The following is a 24,161-nucleotide window of genomic DNA, read 5'->3' on the forward strand; positions in this document are numbered from 1 at the left end:
AGTTAGATAATCCTGGGTTGTACACCCTGTAGCTACTGCCAATGTATCTGAAGTGATCTGTTACATTCTTTGGCCATATTAAAATGCTTTAATTACTCTAGATGTGCAGCGTTATTTATAGCTGATATCATAGGAACAGGTGTTATTGCAGTGATGTTTCTTCTTATAACATTGGGATTAACGTTTGAGATCAAGAGCAAGATCCTGGCTATCCAAGCACCTTCTCCATGGTAGCATTTCCCTGGGCAGCATTCCTGAAATCCATGGAAAGTTATGGATCCTCTAAAAACCCCTTGGCTACACACGGCCTGCTGCAATCATTAATGCTCATAGTATTATATGCACTGTAGGAGGTACAGTAATCATATTAATTGCTTACACTTATATAGTGCTTTTCTGGACACTCCTCTCAAAGCGCTTTACAGGTAATGGGGACTCCACTCCACCACCACCACTGTGCAGCCCCACCTGGATGATGCGAGGAGGCCATGATTGGTAATGGAAAGGTTGGCCTGGATGCCGGGGTTACACCCCTACTTTTTTCCGAGAACATCCTGGAATTTTTAATGACCACAGAGAGTCAGGAGCTCAGTTTTTGAAACAAAGCATAAAATATAAAACCCCAAAGAACATACTGTATACGTAATGAAATGGAAAACTGATGATAACAATGACGGCCATTCAACATCACTCCGTCACCGACATTATTTGTGTTTTGCTGCCACCTTGTGGCTGAAAATAATAATAAACTTTCTTCTAAAACCAGTGGCTGGTTACAATACAAAAAATATTCTTAAACAAAGGCAAGAGCTAATGATGTATAGTTGTGTACTCATGTTAAGTAAGAGAACTCTGACACAGGTTTGTACAAGGTTTAAGTTTATTTGGAAAAAAAAGTCATTTAAAACATAATCATTTTACTATATTCATTTGGCATAACATCAACAGAAAATGAATGCGTGCTCACCGCTTCTCTGCCTATTATAAACAAGCAGTGTTTTTCCTGTTATTTGTCTTGTGAATTAAATATAATATTATTTGTGTTTTCTGTGGTTCTGTTATTTCAGCTTATACAGTAATATTATTTTGACAAGACTGGAAAGAGTGAGTTTGCAGGTTTTTCAGGTCTCTTTAAATGCTAACCTGTTTAAGACCTGTGCAGAAGGGTTACAGAAAATCAGTGTTGTGCTTAAAGTTTAGCTGGACCAGGTACTACAGTACATGGAAAACTGAGGTGGTTTAAGATTTAAAGAGACAAGGAAAACATGAAAAACCCCAAGGACCAGGACTAGGAAGCCAGTATAGTAAGGATACAAAGGAACAAGTAATAGGTTTATTCCATGCTGAAAAAAAGAAGAAAGAATACACAACATTAAAGCCGTGGAGCCTTCTTCAAATGTGACACCTGAAGAAGACTCCACGGCCGAAACGTTGTGTTTTCTTTCTTTTTTTCACCATGGAATAAACCCATTACTTGTTCCTTTGCAGCCTACGCATGCTGACGCAGCTACCCACCTGAACTAGTAAGTATACATTTTGATTCAAAACATACAATGTTCCTTCTGCAATATACTTCTAAAATACTACTTCTCAAACAGATAGGAATCAAACACTGAAGAAATCAGTTTCAGTATTAAACATGTGGTGCTCATGTGTTATCCACTGTCTGCAGATGAGTGACCAATACTGTGATTCTGGGCAGTGTGGTGTGGAGTTAGTGGAATAGTGCCTCTCCTGTACAGCATGTTCACAGCCTTCCACAGTCAAGAGGTCAACTTTGAACTTTTTGAGTCACTGCTTTTGAGTCAAACACACTGGTAAGGTTTGTAAATAGGCAGGAATGCTTAATATTATTTCACAATATATAATATATCTTTCAAAATAAATAATATAGAAGATTATCCCTATTTGATAAAGTACACTGCTATTACGTTTTGCAAAACCTTTTGTGTACACAATGGATTCTTTATGTTTTTTGTCTTTTCTTTTTCCTTTTCATCTCTTTACCATAACAACAGTGTTATGTTGTTATGATGCGAGGAGGCCATGATTGTTAATATGTTATATTGTTAAATATAATATTATTAAAATCCTAGTCAAGCAATATATTAGTCTTACTATGTTAGACTAATATATTGCTTGACTAGGATTTTTATTTCTAAAATTCTTTCGTCCCAGAGTAGCAAAGGGACACATTTTCCATCTATAGAAGTGAGGTACCTTTTATATACCAGAGTAGCAAAGGGACACATTTTCCATCTATAGAAGTGAGGTACCTTTATTTTTTCACTATTTCAATTATGTAAAATTAATGTTTTAGATAAGGCTGATTTTCCCGTATGCGTATCCTTCTTCTAATAATAAAGCATTGTGTCCAGTTTGATGTCGGTCGGATTTAGGTGCTCAGGTACATCTGCAAGGCAGGTGTGAAAATTAAGATGGTGCCCAGCACAGACACGGTGAGAAACACCCAGAGGAAGATACGATCCAACACCTGAGCCACAAATTTCCAGTCTTGAACAACCTGAAAAAACAGGGGAGGGGGAGTTATTTTAAGTGAAAACTGTTAATTGACGTTACAGTTTTCTAGCTGTGATACTAAGGAATACATTGTATAAAATGTTCTTAATGAAACAAAGCAGATTGTATTGCATCACAAGTATCTAAAATTAAGCGAAAAACAAATATTTGCATAACTGATTTTTATTATTAGGAAATCAGCCATGTACTATATTCAGAAAATAATCATACAGCCTTTACCTGTAATACTAAAAGCAGAGCTGACGCATTCCTACCTCTCTGATGAAGTGCTCCTTCTTAATATGACTTGAAATATACCGCACCGAGTTAGTAGCTTTTTCCAAGAGAGTTAGCCATGCTTTATTTTCGTCTTCTTTCTCCGACAACAGTCTTTTTTTCCCTGTCGTCGTGGGCTTGACGTCAGGGCTGTTGAGGTCGATTTCGGGGTAGTGGTAGCGGTCGGTGTGACCCCTCATGCACAAGAGCTTGGGAAGCCTCTGGAGGAAGAGGTTTTTCACCCAGGGGGACATGGGGTGGTACGTGGCCGAGGAGCGGTGGTGCACGTTGATCACGAACACGGTGACGATGATCGAGAGGGTCACGAAGATCATGATGAAGAGCAGGTACTCCCCAATGAGGGGGATGACCTTGGAGGACGAGGGGATGATCTCCTCGATCACTAAGAGGAACACGGTGAGGGACACCAGGACGGAGGTGGACAGGGAAAGCTTCTCGCCTTCATCCGAGGGCAGGTAGAAGACGAGCACGGTGAGGAAGGACAAGCCCAGGCACGGAATGATCAAGAACAGCGTGTAGAACAGGGGCAAGCGCTTGAGGATGAAGGAGTACGTCACGAAGGGGTAGGCGTACATGCCGTCCTTCCTGTTGCCCTTCATCCCCGTGGCGTTCAGGATCTCCCACTCCCCGTTGTCGAAGAAGTCTTTGCGGTCCACGTGGTCGTCCACGAGGACGAGGTCGACCATGTTGCCGTCGTACGTCCAGGAGCCGAACTTCATGGAGCAGTTCTGCCTGTCGAAGGGGAAGAAAGTGACGTCCATCGTGCAAGAGCTCTTGTAGCTCGCCGGCGGAGTCCACAGGATGGTGCCGTTGGACCTTACTATCACCTTGGTCATCAAGGAGCCTTCGAAACGCCCATCGGCACTGAAGGAATAAGAGGAGAAACTCGGCATAAAAGGAAAAGCAAGTAGCCTGGCATACTGTATGCAATGCAGGGGTCCCTGTTATAAGTTACTATCTTACAGTATATATTTTCCCTGCACTTACATAGTTGATGCTGTGTGAGGGGAAAATATGAAAAAGTTTCCTACACTTAAGTTGTTTACATAAAATTCCCAACTCTTGTGCCTTTTATAAGTAGAATTTTTTTGTTCCCAGAAGGATAGGAATCTTCTAAGTCCTTTTCTTTATAGTAATCTATTGGTACCAATGGGAGGGGTTTCCATGCAATAAGTTACATTCTGTAGATTTTATTTTACTTTAATTTACAGAGAAGGATTGCCTTTTATACTGTAAGTGGTTTTGCTGTTGCACTTCTGTGTTCCATAACCTCAACATACTGTGTAACTGAATCCCCCCATAAACAAGGCAATATTGAGAGTGTAAATGACTGATTCACAGCAAAAAGAAACTATTGTACGTCTAGGTTTTACATTAGTAGCTTAAGAGGTTTGTCGATTACTTAAATAGTACAGTATGTCTCCTCAGTATAAAATAAAACCAATAATGTCATCGTGATTTAATAATGATGTTAGGTGTGGTGTTCAGTATTTGATATTTGGGTTAAAGTTGCCATAAGCAGTTGATTAAGAAAAAAAGAACTTTTCAGAAAATATATTGCCTTGTTGGTATCAGTGACTGTAGGTGGTACTGTATGTCTATGACAGAAGTTGCCCAGAGAATGAAATACTCTGCTTCAACAAACAGCAGACTAGGCCAGGTAGCCGACAAATAGACCATGAAGAATACCATGGAATTAAGAGAGTTACTGCACCACACTGGATCAAAACTGTCAAGATACATCTGCATTATCAATATCAGACTACTGTGGCAATATTAGAACTTGTAGGAATAAACTCCCACCACGATTCTCACAAGGACTTGCGTCCTTGAGCCAACAGCTCCTGCAGTCAATCCTACAGTCTTAGGGTTGAAATGGCAATGACTTCCATAAAACCTGTCACACCACTGTCAGTCTGTTTCCCTAATCTCCAACCAAACACCTGTGGGATCAACTTGACTACTGCATGTCATCAAAATGAGATAACCAAGAACATACAGTACCACAGCAGTCTGTTCATTAGGACTACTGTACAGTATGTGTCAGTGCTGCTTTCAGAGGCAGTGATCCTTTCCTCTGCTTTTTGTACATGTCCTGTGATTTTGTGTGTGAATTTTGTTGCGTTACTGTCTATTTGAAATCTATTAAACCTTACCTAATACTGTTTTTCTTTTGTTCCTCACTCTATTTATATAGGGGCTCAATAATAATCAATACAATAAGCAGTGATATATGAAAAATAGGTTGGGGAAACGCATGCTGTAGATAATTTCCATTTTTAAATGGGGACACCTGTATTTCCAAAAATAATAATTAATGGCATTTTCTCTCAAATTCAATCAAACTCACTTCTCGTATAAAACAATATCAGGCAGCCAAATATTTTCAGAAGGAACTCTGATGGAAGTTATTCCTCCATAGTCCTCTGGGTTCCAGCGCAGTTTGTAGTCAACCCACTCCTACAGTATGTGGACAAAAACACGCTTTCTGCATTAAGACACATACAGGACCTGCATTTGCAGTTGCATAAGACATTTCAGTAATCTAATCAACCGTATAGCCTGAGTTCATTCCACTCACCATGAATCAGATAATATGAAACCAAAAAAGAAAACAGCTTTCACATTTACAGTCAGCTTTCAGTGTTCAACACCATCACACAGTATATTGCCATTGACAAGTCTGGCACAGTGAGTTGCAGATTATTCAGAAACCTAATTGTACTGCATCATTTTTTTTTAAACTTTGACAGCATCATTGCTCCTTTTGTCTGACTCTTTGATAGTCAGACCTACAGCAACATACAGTACAAACAGCAATTGGGTCTTTCAATCCCTTTAATATCCACCGGTTTAGGAGAATAATTATTGAATATACAGTGATACCTCTGTACTCTCTTTTCTTGCACTAATTACAGTATATTAAATATTAATTTATGGAATTACATGAATTATTTATAATTATACAGTATCTATTAATATATAGACATTAGTTTGGAATGACCAACTTACATTGACATCAGCTTTGGGAAATTATATAAAATATTTTTTTCTGAATATTTTTGGTATATTATCTTATTTTCTCTGGGAATATGCCTTTTTCTTGTTCCTTCTAAATCAAAGATGTGTACAACGTTCTGCATATTTGAAAACATGATTTCCTTACCTGCAACAGCCAAACATTTGTGGTCATAAGCTGATTTTTTTCATCCTGCAAAAAATACAATATAACCTCTTTAACAAATTAATGGTCTAGGTGATACTTCAATAAAAAACGTTTTCTTTTCCGTTTTCCAGTTTCACTAATGTAGATGGGAGAGTACTGAAGATTATAGATTTCTCCATGCCTCCATACAGTAATCTCCCTTTTTACCTCTTCTGCCCATGACTGAACCAACCTTTTTTTTTCCTTTTTGCCTCCAGAGCTTTTCACCTCTCTCCCAGATTTACTTTCACCTATACATTCTTTCTCCTCTGCTCTATCCTCCATTCTCCTGTGTTTTATACTCCTGATAACCTACTGTGTTATTATCACATCTGAAGAAGGCTCAACAGCCAAAATATGGTATTTCTTATTTCTTTGTGCTCTTCAACATGGAGGAGAAATATGTTGCTTGTTCAACATGGAGCTCTTCAACATGGAGCAGAAAAATGTTGCTTGTTCCTTTACAGAAATCTAGCTTGTCGATGGTATGTCTGCAACCCACTTATTGATAGACTAAGGAAACCAGGCACAAGGATTTTTTCTCCTCTAAATATTACGTACAGTAAGAGTTGAGACTTCTCTTGGTAGTCATTTTTTTTGTTTTAGAATATGCTCCACAATAAAACCAAATGGAGCACTAAAAGCATCAGAATCAATAAAACTCAGAAGGAACAAATGAAGACATCTTGCTTGCTCAACTAAAGAGAAAACAGGGGGCCAGAAAAAAAATATCTGTTGAGATATCTTCCTTGTGAAGACTACTGTACAGAAGTGAACAGGAAAAGCTGGCATCTGCAAGCAAAAAAACAGAGTATACGGTCATGCTGGCAAAACTTTCATATTTGCAGGTCAATTTGAATGGAATATGAGCTGAGCAGCAATATAACTAAGGTGCTTTTGTGGAGAGCTGCCAAACGACATTATAAAAGAGGGTTATCTTTAGGTAACGAAGCCTAGAGAAGTGTTTCTGAGAAGTCTTCTATTTCAGCCATGTCAGCTTCACCCTGATCATTAATTCATTAAAGAGACCTCTAGTAACACTGAATTGATAAGACGTCTGCAATATAGAGATTTCCTACTCTCTGTTACCATAGCTAAGACACTCAAGAAATTTCAGTCCAGGTTCCACATCAAGTGTTACTGTTTTTATGACCGTTCTGTTCACAACTCTGATTTGCTTTACTGCGTATCTGTGATGACTTTAATTTAGCCACAGACTCTGGTATTTCATCCATTCTTATTATGCTACAGTATGTCTCTATACTGTATCTGTTTACTGTATTTAATATAATATTTTATTACATAAATAAAATGACATTTCTCATATGTTGGAAGACTGTAGATTGTTTGGCCTCCTGTCTTACAAAATAAGTTTATTATGTTTCTCTATATAGAATTAATTTGCTGATTATAAACTGTATGTTTTTAGTGGGGACCACCCCACTAACTGCCACTGCTTAAAACTCTAACAGAGAATCACATTTATGTAAGCATTATTCTCAGTTACGAGTGTAAAATGCACTATGAATACTTGCTGTAGCATGATCAGAATTTCAGAGATTTTAATCCGATTTGAGAAATAGTTCTCATTTTTGGCTTTTTTGGTTCCATGCAAGAAGTGAAAGAATGGTCACATCTCTAATAAAAACACTGGCTTTTCCTGAAAATAACTGAGGTTTCAAGCAGAATCAATTTGTCAAATGTCCAACCCTAACAAGAAAGTCTTCTTTTTAATTTTTATTAATTTTTACAGGGAGCTTTAACAAAAACTATAACTATCTATAAATCTAAATGTACCATAAAGTATGCTATGTTTGTACCTGATGCTGCTTGTTGAAAAAAAAAGTGTTACTTAAGCAAGACGTACTTTTCTAAATTTAAGTTGACTATCCCTTAAAATAGCTCCCCCTTCATAAAGAAGCCCCTCTAGTCTATTTTTAATTATTATTAATTCAATACCATTCCATGCACTAAAAGTCAACTGTATTGGTCTTTAAACACTGGGTTCTGTTTTATCACCCTTTTTATTTGTTCAAAATAATCAAATAAATTAGCTATTGCTTATCTTTATAAGCATTTTTCCAAATGGTGTATATTTCTCATGTTTTGAGCAGCTGTTGGAGTAAATAACATACAGTAAATAACATTTCTTAAGTACATCCAGTCCAAGGAGATTTGTTTATTCTTTGTGCTTCAACTACCCATAAAAAATCTACCACATCTATGATAGCATTATTTAATCCTCAGACATGTTTATTGTTCCTTCCTTGGTAAACATCTGAGTGAAATATTAATTTCATAAATCAGATGGCTGAAATAGTGTTGCATATCTGGAATATCTTTAATTACTTTGTAAGAGATTGCCACATTACAGTATGTAAACTGAAATATAAAAAGCACAGTTAAAAATATATATAATTGATAGATTTAGGTTATAAACCTTCTTATTTTATTCCAAACCATTTGCTTAGCATCAATATTCCTAACAATACAGGTTGTGTTATTTGTAAGCTAAAAGATATCCCTATTTTACATTCTGGGAATATATGATATTATATGGATAGAAGTCTAAAGTGTTGCCTGTTTTGCAGTTTTTGCAAACTGACATTCATGATACAAAGGAATGGTCACAAAGATGGAAAGATGTCCTGATTGATTAGGTCATGATTGGTCATGTGAAGACCTAGTCAGGCCTCCAATATACAGTACAGTACTGTACTTATAGGACAAAGGCATTATTCTCTTGATAAGGGAAGCATATCGGTTCTTTTTGTGTTTTTCTTTCTTGATTTTTGGCAGGCCTGACATTTGCCAGGTTTAATCACCTCATTACCTTGCCCCAGTCACATAGTTTACTATTACGTTATTAGAGATATCAATAAAACCCAAAGAAGCCTCCACAGCCAAAACGTTGTGTTTCTTTTCTTCTCTTTTTGGCATGGAATAAACCTTTACTTGTTCCCTGACATCAATAAAAGTCACTTTAGTCCATCAGGGTCATTCATCAAATGATCAATTAATCAAACTGATATGTTTTCAAATTTGTGTCACAACCAATTGATCAGTATTGAAAATCTATATACTGTATTTTTCACACAAAAACTACATTCACAAACAGAATAACCTGTTTCTTTTGAGGCACAGAATATGATGGTCGCATTATGACTTTATTACTTTATTGTTATTAATAAAATAATAAGTAATAGGTTTATTCCATGCTGAAAAAAGACGAAAGAAAACACAATGTTTCAACACCAGTTGACACCTAAAGAAGGCTCCATGGCCGAAACGTGTTTTCTTTCATTTTTTTTCAGCATGGAATAAACCTATTACTTGTTCCTTTGCAGCCTACGCATGCTGACGCAGCTCCCCACCTTAATAAAAAAATGTTTGAAGCCATGACAAATTCAAAAAGACAGCGAAGTTTAACAATAAAAGAGAGATTTTGAAAACAGGAGGAATTTCTTTACATTCTCGACATGTTGTCAAAGCTGATATTCTAGGTTCTTTCACCGTAAGAGCTAGATGAGATCCTTTGATCTAGCAACCAGCTAGTGGCTTCCCCATGTTTACAGCCTTAGGCTTTGCTCTCATCAAGCTTCTCCTGTCACAACAATCATTGTGTCATCTGAAAGCACACGTAAACAGATACCATTTCCGTGAACTTTGCAACTTGATCAGTTCAACGTCATTGGGCAGGTTTATGAAAGTATTGGATGAAAAACAAAGAACCACTGAAGGGATGTTGTGTTGGTAATAAAGGAGATAGTTCAGAAGTGGAAAGTACACCAGGGTTGATTTATGGAGAAATGTATTTTGAAAAATTAACTGATCCATTTTTTTCCGCTATTTGATTTCTGGCTGTCACTATGAAGACATAAATTGTTTCAGGGCACTCCATCGTGCTCTCGTGACGGAAGAAGGAAACTGTATTTTTAATGTGCTCATCAAAACGGGCAGAGAAGCCCATATGCTAAAAGGCTTAGCAAGATCTTTACGGTTGGTCTTAAGTGAATGTTGTGCTAAAGCTGGCAAGTACAGTACCTCTTCAGAAGCCAAGTGCACTTTCAGGACAAAAAGACTGCATAATGGAACCATTAGGAAGCTAGACAATACATTAAATATAAATAACGTGCATTGAAGATGGTCATCAAAAAGCAGTCGGAGGAATTCAGACTCGTGAAGCAGTGTGGAAACCCTGCCCTTACTTTGATGTGGTTGTTGGTGTTGGTTTTTTAACGTAAGCAGGTGTTATTTTTATTTTTCAGTACAAAATGCCTTGTTCCACTAATACTTCTCAATATGAAGTAGGTAACTCCTATGAGTAAAACTGCAGGACTTTTTTTACCGTTGGACCATACAGTACGTGTTTGTTTTCAATGTTTTTGATTAAATAAGGTACGGTGAGTATTTCTGAGGAGAACTAGCATTACCCATGTTTCAGGTTCTGATTTACTTACAGTGAATTGTGAATAAAAGTTGGAATTGTAACTGATGGTCATCTATAGGTCTGGTTTGCATATTTAAAAGCTTAGTCAGGTGCAGTGAGCAATATGATGAGATTTTAGAAGAAACATCAGCATGGTGAGCAGCTGGGACCTACAAAAGGCATGATCCTGACCTGGGTTGCCTTTTCCGTGGAGTTTGCATATTCTCCCTGGGTTTCTGTGGGTTCTATGAAGGTCTGTTGTACTCTCACCTTCCAAATACATGCCGGTCAGATTCATGATCTAATTTGCCTTTGTGTACTTATGTGGGCACTGTGATGGACTGGTGTCCCTCCAGGGTGTTGTCACACCTTAGCCCCTACGCAGGCTGAGTTGCAGGTTGCTGTGACTAAGCATCTTTAATTTCAGTATGTCTTCACACTTCTTTTTTGCTGCGTTGTTATTTTTTGTCAGAGGATGAAAATTATGTCACCTGTAAAGGCAATCAGAGAACACATTTTTGCCAGGACGACCTTCTGCTGTATTTCAAGACACTGGCCAAATCAAGATGAATGAGTTTCGCCACAACATGCATATATTTAATTAAAGCACACATGAAATATGATCAGATTGCCAAGCACTTTCCTCCTTTGAGGCCATCCATCATTATTAAATACTGTTAGAGGATTCTTCCATATAAACAAGCACTAAAGCGCAGAGTCAACTGTAAAAGACAACAATTCTTAATTTGCGGAGAACTTTTATGGGACCTGCCACAGCAGGGTGACTGCAACAACATTCCTTTACTGTTTTTCTGCAACTGAAGTGAAAAGTGCATGAATCAAAAAACATAACCTGCAGAGCTGAAGGCACTTTAAAAGTATTAGCCTGTGATGTGAACATACCAGGGAAATTGATAGTCCATCTTATAACAAAGTCAGCTAGAGCTCTACATGATCCAGTATTTTCTTAAGGCATTTGATCATTTTTTATCAGTTTAATTCCTGTGACAATGACATCACAATAATGTTCTTGCAAATACTGGACACTGTCCTGCAGAAGACAATGTTTTTGCACAAGTACAAGCAAATATTCACTGCATTGTCATCACTTTGGCTGTGACAACCAAGTTAGGAGAAATAATCAATAACAAGCAGTATAGACCCTAGGTAGGCTAGACCAAGTTCACACAGATTGGAATTTATTCATAACACTGGGGATAACACCATCAGTCTTCTGAACTTTGTCATGAGATCTTAAGTGACCAAGAACTCAGGACTTCTTTTTAATGTCTCATTAGAAAGATGGCACCTCCTACAGTACACCCTAACCCCCTGTCTTACTGCACTTGGGTAGCACCAGCTAAGGTTGTTTGTAACCTGGTTTTAACCTTAACCAGGTTTGTCCCTGTCTGCAGGTCTTACTTACCATGTAACCATGTAGTACTGCCCCTTATCCTTCGTTACACGCTGCCACACCTGGACTTATCACTCGCTTAACCTTGAATAAATTGTTTAAAAACAAAGAATTTGTGTCCTCCTGGTGGCTCAACTCTTAACTGACACTCCAGATCCAGTCGCCCTCTTACACTCATGTTAAACATTCAGGTGATTGGCTGATGAAAGAAGCTGCCCAAGGTTGGAACCTTAGTAATAACAACACCATCCAAGTGGTGGTGCAGGAATGAATTATCAACCAGTATAATTTAATCATGAGTGCATTTATACCCTTGTGAAGCAGAGTTGTTGGGGGGGGGGGTGCTGCTTAGATGAAAAATACCCATGGGAAGTGTATTGGGTGAATAATTCACCCATTCACTTTATGTAGTTTGCCTTGTATCATGGTCTCCAGACCAATATTTCAGATTTCCTGTACATGTATACATGTTATTTGAAATGAGATCGTTGGATTTTGCATCCTATTGTTGGTTCATGTACTATATAAGTACACATGAGACACGACAGATAAGGACACCCATACACTGTATTTTTCCAGTCGTCTACTGTTACCTAAGACCTTCCACACATATGTGATAGAAACACGCAAGAGAAAACTGATATTGAATATTTTGCTGTATGGATATATACTGTCAAATTTGCAAACCAAAGCATGGTGGAGACTGTTTGATCAGTCACTCGCATGTTTGTGTAGGTGTGCAAAGACTTCACCTTTAAAAATAAATAAATCGTCTCTGTTCTAGTCAATGCTGTGATTTTAACTTGACATAATGCACGATATCACAGTTGTAGATGACTTGTTTTATGTTGTGAAACATCCTTTTGTCTTAACACTGTACTTGTACTATTTACAAACCTTAAATGATTATTACTTACATTTTATTTAGGCTTTCTTAGCAATTTTAATCATGTTTTCACTTAACAATATTTCTAGATAACGGTAATTTACTTGGGATTGTCCTGGGAAGACCAGGACAAAAAAGACACTTGTAAAAATGTGCCAGCGAATTTGTACTCACCACATCCACAAGCTGAGAAATCTTCAGTCCAAACCTGACTGTTATAGTATCATTGGAGTGCTGAACAGGCCTTACCCACTTTTGATAACCTCTAAACAGATTTTTCAGGAGCGCGTCCTCCATTTCCGCCAGAGAAACAAAATCGTCAAAAGCTGCAGAAAAGATATAAAAAGTCAATCAAGGCTATCCTAACAGCTTCAGGAGGCAAAAAATAATTGGAGCACGATGGCTAGTATTACTGTGAGACAAATGCAGGATCTGGGTTCAATTCCAGGCTAATAGACTCAATATGTGACATTCATGGGAGGCTACTGTAACTTTGACTTAATATACAGTATGTAAAAGACAACAGCCTTTGTTTTATCCAATTTACTAATTAAATATATTAGGTGTTTTTTGTAAAAAGGCAGTTTTCATGTTCAATTTAACTGTTTCAATTATTCAATTAATAGCTTCAGCGAATTAATGTAAAATAGCATAGCTGTGAGGATGAACATGATTATTATTACAGCGATTACTTAAAAGCATCTGATCAAGCCTTGGTTACTTCATGGGAAAAAAAAAACATTCAGCAGATCCATGACAGATCTTGAAACAACCTACAGTAGCTGTTTGACATGATGTCATTCCGTGAGTTGTTGTATATTGGGTCAATTATTACAGTACATAAGAAAATTCAAATCCATTTCTAAGGGGAGAAATCTTTAAAAAAAAAAAAAGAAGACTGGGCAGAAAACAAAACAGACAGCTATTTTCATTACTCTGTATATGTTATCTTAATATAATCATTTTAGACAACCAAAGCTAACAAAACAGCCATGTGGGAATAATAAAACCGCACCACATACTTTAATTTCATGGGTAAAGGTGGATGGACTGATGAACTAACTCTTTAGAATATGCTGGAAAAAGAATAAAACCTGACACGGGTTCTAATTTTAGTTCAGACCATTATGTAACACGAGGAATCCATTATCCTCATCTGAATGTATAACACAGTGCAATGATGCAAGAGCCTAGAAAAGCCGTTATAACACTGGAGAAGGACAGCAGCAGTCACTGATCAGACAGAATATGACTCCAGTAGTGGCTGGCAGAAAAAGCCACAAGCTAACAGTGTTAAATGCAACTCAGTGGTTCCTTTGAAATCGCATTATTCTCACTCATGTTACTCCACATGGATTTTTTTTTGGGGGGGAAATGGATTTATTGCATTTTCTAAAATTGTTTTTGTACTAGAAGTGTCATTTAGCCTTGTGCTGAAGTTAAGATTTCTGCCTTTTCAGTTCATCAGCACACTGGTGGGTTTGAAAGATAGTAAACCGTAAAAAAACATGAAAAAACAGTTTGTGTTTTTCAGACTATAGCAGTCAACACATGGTACAACTGCATTTTTCTTTGTTTTTTTTTAGATCATTTTCATTGAACACCCAGTCATGAACAAGAACAGGTACTTTGGGACGTATTTTATTTTCAGAAAGACAAATATTTATGAAAGGATTCCAAAAAGGATCTCCCCTGACAGCCACTGAATTCTACAGTATGTCTTTTTCACAAAAGGACAGTGATGTTGCTACAAAGGACCTCAGTCCATCTTCAAGTACTACTATTTGTTTCTGGAACTTCATATTTCTAGTTTATGATAAATATAACAAAAAACAGAAATTGATTGAAGACAAGTGGTTTTGAAACAAGTAAACGTAACTAGTAAAGTAAACTTAGGGGCAACCAGAAAGATACCTACAGTACTGTATCATATGTGGAAATCAGTGATCAAACAGTTTTTGAAGAAGAGCAGTTAATGATATGTACAGTACAGTAGCAGACATTGCACATCAACAGTAGACTAAAGGAGCTGTCATATATACATGTACATTGGAATTCTTGATTGTGCCGATCTCTCAGGACATACAGTACACTGTACAGCAGACAACACCACACAATGTAGACAGTACATTACGGAATGGTACTGTACCTAATAGTGATAGTATGTATGGTCCATAAAAAACAGAACAATATATAGGTGGCAGAAAAGAATAAATACATGTTAGTAAGCAAAAATACATGGTAGTCTAATTGAAAAGTGCATAGTGCAAAGGTGTATTGAGTTCTGAGGCACTGCACAGTTAACTGTTTATTATGCACGCTACCAAAGGGTAGACACTGCTCTTTATCCTAGTGGTCTGTGCTTTAATGGTGCAGTACCGCTTGCCAGAGCACAGGAGAGAGAACAGTTTGTGGCTGGGATGGTTGGGCTTTACTGCAACAGAGGATGGTGTTATTTATTGATGTGGAGTCACAACCTATAGTATGTAACGCAACGGGGGCTCAGGCGGGCGCCCTTGCCATATCTGGTCGGCCCCATCCCGACTGCAGGCTCGAACCCGGGACTTCCTCGTCTCTCTGCAGCGACCTAGCCCCGTGAGCTAAAGAGAGATCTCTCCACAGCCCAGTAGCTGTGGTCCTGCTATCACAGGGAAGGGCGGTGACGTCACCCGCTCTGGTACGCCGGCTCTTACACACAGTGCTTGTCGGCCGTAAGCGTTACAAGTATAACTCTCTGTGCCTTTGCCACATCCCTTTGAAGAGTGTCTTTGTCAGGCATGGCACTGTTGCATTGCTGTACCACACAGTCATATCACTAGTGAGGACACTTTCTATGCTGCTGTGATAAAAGTTCATGAGTAGCTGTTTCCCCATACCGCATTTCTGTAAGCACCGCAGAAAGTGGAGGCACTGTTATGCCTTTTTCAGACTGGCTACAGTGTTGCGAGAAGACCTACTGTATTGTCGGTCTAGAAAGTGCAGCACCAGTTTGGATCAGGATTTAGCCTGTTAATACCTGCCAATTTTCCAATCAATCAGTACAGCTGTTTCTAAGACAGCAGTAGTTAGATCTCTGAGAAGAACATGACAGTTAGACGGCCATCTCAGTTTTCTCACAGAAACTGAAAGAAGATTTTGACATATGTTCCTTTTATTTTTTTACAGTGATACCAATTTGGTTGTATTGAAGAAACAGTTTTTGCACATCAGTGGTTTGTAGTATGGTATGTGTCGTGACAAAAGGAAAAAACGTGAAACCCTATTTTGCTATATTGTAATTGCATTATCACTAGAACGATAACACCAAGATTGATATCAATCAGCATGTACCATTTCTGAATGCATTTTTCTATTTTTTCCATAATACCGTCTGTGTATAAAGTATGTGAGGCACATTCTTAGTGAGTACTATTCTGAAGCACATCAGGGTGTATGAGCATAGTGGTTTCCAGTTTGAATTTTGAGAACAAAATGATGATCAGGAGGTCATAGCAATTTACACAGGAACGACAATGATTGGAATGACACCTACAGTACAGCATCAACATTGATGTTAATAGGTCAAACACTGCTTGAACAGCAGCCAAGCAATTGATGACCAAAATTACCACAGCAACTTGTGAGGGGCAAATCCAAAGTGTGGGTCTTCCTTAAATTCGGCAAAATTGGACTCAATCGGTAGGTATACCAGTTAACATGGCAGTTTGAGGTGTGAGAACAATATGGCAGCCACGTGTCCATCCTGGAATATGCAGGTACAATAGTGAGTCTAATGTTTATAGTATACAGTAAATACTAGAATGACACACTGGATTTAGTCAGCCAAGCAATTTTTTAACAGCAAGAGTTAGTGTTACAGGCCACATCTTGACAGAAATGGTGGACTGGTTGCCATTTAGATTTATGAATGATCCTTATTTTAACATACCGTATATTCGTCTTGTTGGTACTGGAATTATACTTGTATTTCATGATCATTTTTAAACTTATAAAGATTTGAACTGTAGCAGTTTGTATGATAGGCCATAATGTTTCAATATTATTCATACTTGTTTGGTTTATGGAGCTGTATGAAGGACCCTTTACAAGTGTACAAATAATGTAACTTAAAAAGATTTGTTATTTGATGAAATATCAAGTCGTCACTGCAAGTATACAGTAAGTCGCATATTGAAATGTCAGTTCAATCAGTGCTTTGGCTCATAAGATGGGACCATTTTTGTGGACTAAAATTTAAAGGTTTATTTGTCCCACAATACCTGCCTAGTATCAGAATCCACAGTGAAACACAAAATAGAGGATACAAGTGGAAGCCCAAGGAAGTGCACTTAAAATTGAGAACAGGGTGCACTTTTTTATACCAATGATTGTGGGAGTATGGAAAGAGTATCCAGACATACTGTTGAAGCTGTTGTCATGGGTTATTTTAAGAAACAGCTGGATGACATCCTAGCTATCGTCAACCAAACAGACAAGAAGGACCAAATGTCCATTCATAGAGGATCAGGGAAGGCCTATAATAAAATATTAATGTTTATGGGGCAAGTTGTTTCATAAGCTAGCATCTTGTTATGTCAGAAATGTCACGCCCGACATCCCTCCCTAGAGGGCGCTCCACTGCTCCTATTATTGTTCGTGTGATTTAAGCTCTCCAGGTGTACCCTTTTAGTGTTATTATTTAAAGACTAGCTCCTCCAGTCCTCGGGGCTCATCATTAGGGTAAGGATGTTGTGAGGCCTGCCTAGCACCAGGAAACCCTACGTCCGTCTCCTGAGGGCATAGGCCTCATCCCCGACACCTCCCGCTTCCTGAGCCCAGGGTCTGGAGGATCTCGCCCCGTCACCCTTGGACCTCCATGTTTCGTTTGTCCGTGTGCTCCCCCCTCCCAAGGATTTTAACTTTGTCGCGTCCCAGGATGGATTTCTAGTTGATGGACTCTCGGACTGTGCTTTGACCTGCCCTTGGACCCGTTTGGATTTGGATGCTGTTTTGTCTTCCCCGTACACTGTCTCACGGACTGTCACTATTATTTTGTGCACTATCAAACCCCTGTGTGTTCCCTTTTACCACGCCTCCTGTTTTCTCCAGCTCTTACCGCATCGCACAGGGTCTACTGCAAGATCCGACACGGATCTCAGTCCGTGTTCGTGACAAGAAACTATGATAATGGAGCAGGAATTCTGTTAGCTTCTATAACTGTTCCTGAAGGAAGAGGAAGGACAATTATATTGTAATGTGTTTTTGAATATTATGAAATGACAGACAATTATTTACAGAATCTATCGCAGAGAAACATAATTCCAACCTTTTCGATTGCATCGCGCAATCAAGCATCAAGACTTCAGTCCTCCTCTGTGTCGACATGCTGGTTTATACGTGGCTAGAGGGCATTGTGAAGACATCTTTCCAGCTCAGCTGGTTTACTGGCTCAAACTCACTGCGGTGTGCATAATCAATTCATCTTGCTTTCAACTGATTCCAAGAGCCTTTTAAAGATCAGTGTTACCCTTGCACTTCAGCTCACTTCTGGCTAACACAAAGCATTTGTCCCCAAGTATTCCTTTCGCCTTTGACAACAAATCTCCAGCGTACTCCCATGCTCAGCACAAAATACAGCTGAGGCCCTTGCTTACACAATGATCTGTCTTGACTGCTACTGTATATAACCCTTTCTGGGCAGGAGCGTCTGCAAGCTTGTTTGTTTATAATTAATGAAAGTAGTGTCTGGTTTTGATGAGCAGCACAGGATAAATTGTAAAAACAATGAATATTTGCACATGATCATGTGACAATGTCCGCATTGAGGACCATCCTTTTGCAAATTGTATGCCCATTAATATTTCCTACCACATATCATCAAGCAAGGTAGGCTCTTACCTTACTAGCATGTTGCAGAAAGCTGGAGTTCCTCCAACAAGAAGCTGGACAAAATGGACAAATCGAGACAGGTATACAAAGTGCATTTAATATATGCATAAGACTATTCTATCATTCACTCATGAATTTAACAGGGCCCCAATGCACTAAACTGGAGGGGAAGATTGTGTAGATTGCAATATTAAAAAATTGCATAAATATTCAGTTTTGTCCATACACAGATTAAATTAGGTGGGGGAAGGGTATTTTACAGTCTCAAGTAAATATATTTCTCACTGTCCCCGACTAGATGTCTGAAGTCCTGGCCAATCTAAGCTGCTGGTGACTAGCTAGTGCTATAAATCTGTTCTCCAGTGTCACTGCAAGAATGACCTCAGTTGCCTATAAGCAGATTTATAAGATAACCTTCCTATAAATTTCATCTTTGTCTCACCCCTTTCAAGCACAAGGAATAGATAGCATCTTAATTAAATATTCACCGGGGTGTTGTGTAGAGATAACAGAATGAAAAATAGCTCCCACTATGGAAATCAGATAATGTGATTGATGTGATTTCAGGAAAGGTTATCGGCAGAATTTACAAATACAATATTTAATATAATATGAATAATATTTTATATTACCAGTTATTTTTATGTAATAACCTTTGACAATGCTGAAATAATTCTGAAATACTCTTTCTGCACAATTCTCAGTAGTGTGATATAGTACAAGTGTGTCAGGTGTTTCGCTACAGCATACATTGAATTATCACACCTGACTCATGGCTTTGAAACAAAATTAATAGTGATGTCTATTGCAAAAGACAAAATAAAATGCATTCCTACATAAACTGAAGGAACCATTCTTTATAGCTTATGTACAGTAGGAGTGCATTTTTTACAATAAAACTAAAGAAAAATGAAGCACTATAACAATACTAAAATGTATTTTTAGTTTGACTGTTTTCAACTATAAAAACACTAAAATAGACAAGTTTTCATTAGTTGAACAAAACCTAAAGGTGCTGTTTTCATTTTTTTGAAAGTGTATTTAGAGCCATTGTCTCCTTATAGGCTAAAATGAAGTACTATGCTACTATTTTGTAACGCTAACAACAAAATTCTATGAACTCCAATAAATTGTATTTTGTGACTTTATACTCCCTTCAGTTACATTGGTTCATTCCAAAATGACAAAAAATCTCAAGCTAGGCCACGACCTGAGACTTTCAATGCCTTTTTTAGCTACTGCAAAAACAGTACTTGCAAAAACACATTGAAGCAAACCACTAAGTAACTACTGTACATACAAAATATGAATGAGATCACTCAAGCCACACAATTCTGTGGACACCAAGTTTGATTTATGATTGTGTAAGTGGCCAAGTCTAACAAGCATAACATAGTGAAGAAGTGAGAAGAAGCTTCTTTATTCAGCTCCATCTTGGCTCAGTAGAGGTCATAATGTGTTCAGGGTGACCCAAAATGGTGGCTGAGTAATTGGAAGCAGGTGTGGAACTGGACACAGCTGGGCTGAATGAGAGTGAGACAATCGGAATGAGTAGAATTCCAAATGGGGGAAAGGAAGGGTTAGGAGAGGTTCCTGTGGAATGAACAGGCTCATAACAGAGTAGGCAGCGATGAGAGAATCAGCTTGTGCTTAGATTTGAGCAGGAAACAAAAGGTAAAAATGGCTGCTGCCAAGTCAGAAGAACTAGGGTTTGGTAATAGAGAGGTGTCTTTATCCAAGTGGGATCAGCTGAGAAGCACAAAGAGTTAGGGCTCTCTCACGTGCTTAGCATACTAGTGGGACTTGACAAGAGGAATGATTGACGAGATGGGATTAAGCAACTCCTGCTCGGAAGACATCTTGAGAAGTAACAAATATGCAAGTTATGATCACACAAACAGTAGTCAGGCTGCTGCAATAGACTCGGGACTAGACTTTTTGCAATTATCTCAAAACTACACAAAGACAAATTTTATCTATAGAGTGAATTTTCTTAAAAGTATAGTACAGCAACATCTGAAGTACTGAGAAGTGTGAATGTGAGCAACATGCAAGGACAAACATTAGAAAAGCAAACAGATTAATTATTTGACAGCTTTTGGGAAAGCTACTATACTACCTAACAGCCTAGAATTGACCAAATATGTTGATGGAATTTAGGGAATTCACTAGTTCATTAAATAATAATTAACTTTATTTTATCTAGCACCTTTAAAGGTGGCTTCTCAAAATGCTTTACAGAAAGACAACAATAGGTAAAAAGAATACACAAGATAAAACACAATTAGAATACACAGAGGAGACTGTGGATGGTGGTACTAAGTATAGTAGGAGCAGAGGGGTGAAGAATGGAACCAGTTAAGTAAAGCCTCGTCTGAAGAAGGTTTTGAGTCTGGATTTGAAGGAGTTTAGAGAAGGTGACTGTGATATCCTTGGGGAGAGAGTTCCAGAGCTTGGGGGCATAAATAGCAGTCCAGCATAACCAAACTAGCAGGTCATTGGTAAATCCACAGTCCAAGTCTATTCTTGAGAAAATATTAAGCATAAACAGAGATGAAATGCATATAGACAAGTCAAATCAGTTTTTTTTAACTTTACCCTGTGATTTGGGTGAGCTGACAGATAAGCTACTTCCAAATCGGAGATCACATTTCCTATGAAGATGAAAAGGAATAGGGATACGACCTGTAATTTGTAAATTCCAGATGGATTTGTTAACCATGTTATTAGATTTAGATGATAGAACACTGAGCACGACCGCAAGTACAGAATATTTTGTAGTGTCAAAGATTTAATATTATAGAGCTTGGTTTTGTATTTATTTCCATCATCAGTGGAAAAAAAGACAAATAGAAAGAAACACTGTGACTTACATTTTTGAATGCATTGAATGGAGGCTATAAAACTACAATGGTCGTTGGTGTTTTCCATGATATTAAACTTGGACCTCGGGAAGCTAGCCTTGACTTTCCCAATATTATCCAAAAATCATTGTGCTCTGCTTAAGTGGTAAATTTAAAAAAGGCTAATGAGCATAATAGAAAATGTAGGTGGAAAGTAGAAAGCTGGGATATCTTAAGTTATTTAAGAAAAAGTGCCAAGGCTGCACTAGAATACCCTCAACCTTTTAGTAAGCGTAGTAATAGAATATTGTACATCTATTTTCTTTATTAGCAAAGGTTTTCCAGAGCAAATGGAATAAAGTGCAATATATTTACCTCACCACACCCTCCTCCACTTCACTGGTCCTGAAATTATTGTCTTATGTTTTACATTTTCAAAAAACAGAGTTACTACAATGTGTGAACAATTATTTTAGAATGTCATTTCTACTGTGGATATACCTCACATCAGCACTGTTTAACCCTATTAATGGTCCACTGGCCTTCACAGGTTCTAACATGAATGGACACATAAATTATACATCATTCAATGACAGCTGGACCCAGGCTTAATCAGTTTTCAAATTTGCTTTGAGTGAAGCATCCTAAAGGAGCCTTGATGTGACATCACTTTTAAGGAATGTACTCCTGATGATAAATCACTGTTATTACCATATTTTTATCACACCCGGCTCATAAAACAAATAGCTTTCTGTTATTAAGCAGCCATAAAGAAACTGAGTTTGAAGAACCATGAAGGTGGGCAGAGATTTGAAATCATCATGGCTGATCCTCTGGAGCTGGTGTTGGGGCTGCTTTAGCGGAGTCTGTGCAGAGATGAATTTGTTCTGATTCTGCAGCTCTCAATGAATATCTATTCATCCATTGGCAGGGGTACACCAGAGGTCTTGTTGGCAAATAGCAACTGTCATGTGAGATTAGAGGGGCTCAAGCAGTATCAGTAATAGCTTGAACTCTGCTTTAATGGCAGTGTTAGGTTTGTGACAGCACTCCTTCTGTAAAACTGAATAACGCCAGTTCAAATGAACATGCTGAATGGCCAGAATAAATGCAGGGGAAAACTATTAAAGATTAAAGCATTAAATGACTTTAAAAAATCCAAGCACTTCTTAACTGGATTGGCAGCAAATCTAGGGGTGGCACAGTGGCACAGTGGCTAGCATTGCTGCCTCGCAGACTTGGGGTGCTCTCTGAGTGTTCTCCATGTTTCCAAGTTCACGTGGGGTTTCGCTGGGTGGTCTGGTATCCTCCCACAGTCCAAATACATACTATTAGGTTAACTGGCTCTTAGGGAAAAAAGGCCCTAGTATGTGTGTGAGTGCATGCCTGTGACTGTGTGTGCCCTCTGATGGACTGGCACAGGGTGTATCCCACCTTACACCCTTTGCCTGTTGGGATAGGTAAAGCCCCCCCCCCCTCCCCCCATAACCCCTAATTGGGTAAAGTGGTTAGAAAATGGATAAGCAAAAGATGTCTGGAGAAAGTAACTGTCCTGAAAAGCAAAACAGGCTTTACACGCAATGATTAATGCCAGACAGAGCACTTGGTTCTCCACAGCAAACGAGCTGACAGTGCAAGCAGCAGAACTAAGGCTCTCCGGTTCAGTTCTCTATTCTAAAACTGCAAACCACAGGGGTCACTGCGCAGGAAGGGGAGGAGACCACTTATGGATTGTGAACCCATTCAACACAGGTAGCACCAATTGTGGTATTTCCCTTGGTAATTCTTGTCACACTAACTAGTGATAAAGAATCAGTTCAAATCAGTGCCACATGCACTTAAACTCAAATAACTCTCTATTTTAACCTTTCTGTGTAAGACCTGATGAAGCTGCTAACATTCACAATATCTTAGAATAACTGTTAACGTAAAGGAAAGGTAAGGATTTACAAAAACAAATTAAAACAATGTACTGTAAATCTTCTTAGAAAAGATTCAGCTCTGAAATATCTTTGAGTTAAACAGGAGCTGACAGGAGAGGACAGTGTAGTATCTTGAGTCATGCTCTGCTACAGGAGAGGACAGTGCAGTATCTTGAGTCATGCTCTGCTAATGTGCAGAGATATATGTGAGGATTAATAAAAGTAGCTCAGCCTGAAGAGTCAGGGATTTACAAACAAGACTTTTCATGACATTCCCAAATGGCAATGTGTTATTGTGGCGTTGACACCTTTAGCATCTTTGAATTGTTGGTCTGGATCTTTTACAAGTGAAAGAAACTCATGTGAAATGCAAATCCCTGAGAAGGCATTTCGCAGGGACCACGGATTTCCCGAAAGATACTACCCTTTCAGAACAGCAGATGTGCGTGTGCTCCCTTGGAGAGGCAACGTGCAAGAAATAGAGGGATATGATCAAGCAATTATCCTGAATAAAGGTCCTAAGAATTTCAGACCCCCTTCATTTATAATTTGATGTACTGTACAGTAGCATCATCCCTTCATCATCATTTTAAAATCAGCTTGATTCTTTTGCATGAAGACCTTTTACTTAAAACATGAAATTGTCCCAGTTCCTATTATGTGACTAGAATTCAATAGCAAATGTTAAAGCTTGTGTCTTGAAGTTTAAGTGGATTTGTCACGTAAGAATGAAGACATTGGGTATTACACTGCACAGGGGTGATAAATAGATAAAGA

At 38.3% G+C, this 24,161-nt stretch overlaps 1 protein-coding gene across 1 annotated transcript in view; it reads right to left on the reverse strand.

Annotated features, from left to right (window-relative positions):
- Positions 1-1,433: 1,433 nt before the first annotated feature.
- chrnb3a (cholinergic receptor nicotinic beta 3 subunit a) overlaps positions 1,434-24,161 on the reverse strand; it is a 31,563-nt gene continuing 8,835 nt past the window's right edge. Inside the window, exons 2-6 of the mRNA XM_015345883.2 lie at positions 12,926-13,077; positions 5,984-6,028; positions 5,168-5,277; positions 2,796-3,681; positions 1,434-2,524 (exon numbers count right to left, since the gene is read on the reverse strand). Of these exons, the coding sequence (XP_015201369.1) occupies positions 2,396-2,524; positions 2,796-3,681; positions 5,168-5,277; positions 5,984-6,028; positions 12,926-13,077 (1,322 nt within the window). The 3' untranslated portion in view covers positions 1,434-2,395. The remainder of the gene's footprint in view (positions 2,525-2,795; positions 3,682-5,167; positions 5,278-5,983; positions 6,029-12,925; positions 13,078-24,161) is intronic.

Source organism: Lepisosteus oculatus, chromosome 1, assembly GCF_040954835.1.
Source record: "Lepisosteus oculatus isolate fLepOcu1 chromosome 1, fLepOcu1.hap2, whole genome shotgun sequence".
Lineage (NCBI taxonomy): Eukaryota > Metazoa > Chordata > Actinopteri > Semionotiformes > Lepisosteidae > Lepisosteus > Lepisosteus oculatus.